The 2,517-nt window shown below is 51.1% G+C and overlaps 1 protein-coding gene across 1 annotated transcript; it reads right to left on the bottom strand.

The window, feature by feature from the left end:
* Positions 1-457: 457 nt before the first annotated feature.
* On the bottom strand, positions 458-2,437 carry TMEM199 (transmembrane protein 199). The gene is made up of 4 exons (XM_009885230.1): positions 2,327-2,437; positions 1,118-1,154; positions 670-782; positions 458-553 (listed from the first exon to the last, which is right to left on the bottom strand). The coding sequence occupies exons 1-4, from the start codon at positions 2,435-2,437 to the stop codon at positions 458-460; spliced, it is 357 nt and encodes a 118-aa protein (XP_009883532.1).
* Between the last annotated feature and the right edge of the window lie 80 nt (positions 2,438-2,517).

Raw genomic sequence — 2,517 nt, 5'->3', positions numbered from 1 at the left:
AGCAGGATGCAGGATGCAGAGGGAGAGGGAAGATTCACGGCTCTCTGCAGTGTCTTTTAGATATCCGGTCGGTGTTCCGCATAGCAACAGAGATCTCCCATCAGGCAGAAAGAAGGTTGCAAACACGCAACATTATTTATTTCCAGAACAAAAGGACAGCAACTTCACAGGAGAACGGGAATGGCAGGAGCTAATGCCCCTCTCTGTGCTGGTGTGGTGAGAGTCCACAGCTGTCCCCTCTTCTGTTCTGCAGCTGCAGGATTTTTAATCCATGATTCATTTCAGGAACATTGAGGAGTGGGAAGCAAAGGACGAGGCCTGAGGAATGCAGCAGTCCTCCTGGTAGCAGGAGCAGGTACAAACAGTTGGTAGAAGATAAACTTGCCCCAAATCAAGGACTCCTGGGGAGGGCAAAAGCCTCCGGCACGAGGGCCACAGATCATGGGGACATGTGTGATTATAGTTTCCCGAGGTCCCCTTCAAGGGTCCGCACCATTACATACAGCTCAGCCAAGCCGACAACTGAGGCCACAATTACTGCTGACAGGACACGCTGGGGAGACAAAAAGAAAGATAAGTGACCCTGTGTGTGTGTGGTCGAGCTGCCGCTCCTGCCTGGCTGGCACAGAGCATGCCGCAAGCATGGTCCGAGGCCACGGGCTCACTCACCGCCGCGGTCTCTGCAAAGACGTACTGGCTGCCCAGGTATGTGCAGGCGAAAGCGGCCACCACGGTGACAATGAAGTTGAATATGGTGATGACAACAGCTTTAACAGAGCGAACTGCAGAGAAGGGGGAAAGACGATTGCTTTAGGTAAGGCTTGGAGGGTGGCTGGGGACAAGCTGTGATCCTTGCTAACACAGCCTGCCTGTGGCTGCCTCAGCTGGGCTACAGTAATACTTGAGGATTCACATGCTTTATGCCTCCAGAAATATTTATAGGAATGACCAACAGGCTGCTCCTTTCCTCAAGGAACACTTTTATGCATTAAAACCTTCCGGTGAGATATTTGGAGAGGGAAGGGCTGTCTGATGTCAACAGCTAGCGATGCAACGGTTCCCGTGACTGACCTGTAGGTACACACACTGCCAGGCGTCAGGACAGGCAGCCACTCACCTTGCCTCCCAAATTCAGCCAATGTCCCATTCATCTGCTAAAAGAAGGGATTAAAACAACTTGCGATCGGTTGTATTTTAATGTTAACTGCATAATAAAAGCAACACCAATGTCCTGTGCTCTCCCTACGACTCAGAAATGCAGAGAGCTGCCGGGGGGCCCTGGCAGTGGTCGGGCAGGCTGCGGGGGAGCAGCAGCTCCCAGGTCTCTCTGGGTTTGTGTTTGTGGTCTGATTCAAGGACCTTGAAAAGGGATCATCTCTAATGAAAACGCTTCTTGGTGTGTGAGTGTTTTCTTGCATGTGGGTTCTCTGCTGCAGGTTAGTCTTTAATAGAGACCCTAAAGGGTCTTACCTTGTCACCCATGTTCACACAACTGGCAAGAACTAAATGTTGTAAAGCTCTGCACGCTCTTTGTCAAAAGGGACATGGTTACACAATTTAAAACACCAGATACTGGGGGGAAGGCAGGGAAGAACGTGATGAGCACACAGATATGGGAATACTCCTCTGCTTCTCTGTTGTTTGAAAGGAACACTGCTGCCACTACTACCCAGCTCTGCTAAAACCACTCTGGTCCATAGATGAAGCGGCTAAGTTTGACAGAGAGCAAAGCAGATCTTCCCACAAGAGTTAATGCAACAGGAGGATACATGCAGGGACTTAAATGCATAGGGACACGAGTGTGGAAGGGGGATGGCAGGACGGGATCATGAGGAGTGCCAGCAGGAAGGGACATTGGCTTGTCCGAACTGTCACCATGCAAAAAGATATCACCTCTTCCTCGGGAAGAACAAATGCCCAAATATTACCCTGTTTTTCAGCTTTTACCTCAACATGAATGATGTCATTTTAAAACTATGATGAAAATGTAACTGTTCAGAAGGCGGCAGCACAGACACTCCCAGTAAAACATTTACCATAGGTGCTCTGTCTCCCAGATCAAAACTTGAGATCTTTGGTACAGTGAGCTGTTCCCAAATGTCAGCATCCTATTTCACCATCCTGGTTACCGTGTCCCACCTCTGCCCTCAACACCATATTTGTTATCACCACGAATTTACAGCGCGCACTCCTCAAGTCCCTGCCCACATTCCCTCTGTAGCACACTCACTCTATGGGGCAAATTTCCTTTGCTATCTGTCAGCTTGCTAACTGCCACGCTTTTGAGGAATGCATCCTGACAGCAAGCAATGCATAGGCCCCTCACCTGGCCGGTGATGTTGCGGGTCATACGCCGGTACTCCTCATTGGCCAGTTTGGCCTTTATCCGCTCCAGCCGGGCCACCAGCTCGGGGTTCTGGGGAAAGGGCAGAGCCATTATGAGGACCAGCGGCCGCTGCTGTCTCCCGCGGCCCGTACCCGGCCCTCACCTACCCGCGGCGGTAACGGGCCCTTCGG

This window comes from Charadrius vociferus, unplaced genomic scaffold (assembly GCF_000708025.1).
Source record: "Charadrius vociferus isolate BGI_N301 unplaced genomic scaffold, ASM70802v2 scaffold54, whole genome shotgun sequence".
NCBI classification, from domain to species: domain Eukaryota; kingdom Metazoa; phylum Chordata; class Aves; order Charadriiformes; family Charadriidae; genus Charadrius; species Charadrius vociferus.
The sequence above is the reverse complement of the archived record's forward strand: the minus strand, read 5'-3'. Positions and strand labels throughout refer to the sequence as shown.

Bases quoted from the DNA above. Each gene is read 5' to 3' on its own strand.
- TMEM199 (XM_009885230.1), bottom strand. From the start codon at position 2,437: ATGGCTCTGCCCTTTCCCCAGAACCCCGAGCTGGTGGCCCGGCTGGAG. The intron at 1,155-2,326 runs GTGAGGGGCCTA...CCCTTCTTTTAG, and splicing joins CCCGCAACATCACCGGCCAG to CAGATGAATGGGACATTGGC. The intron at 783-1,117 runs GTGAGTGGCTGC...CCTTCTCTGCAG, and splicing joins GGCTGAATTTGGGAGGCAAG to TTCGCTCTGTTAAAGCTGTT.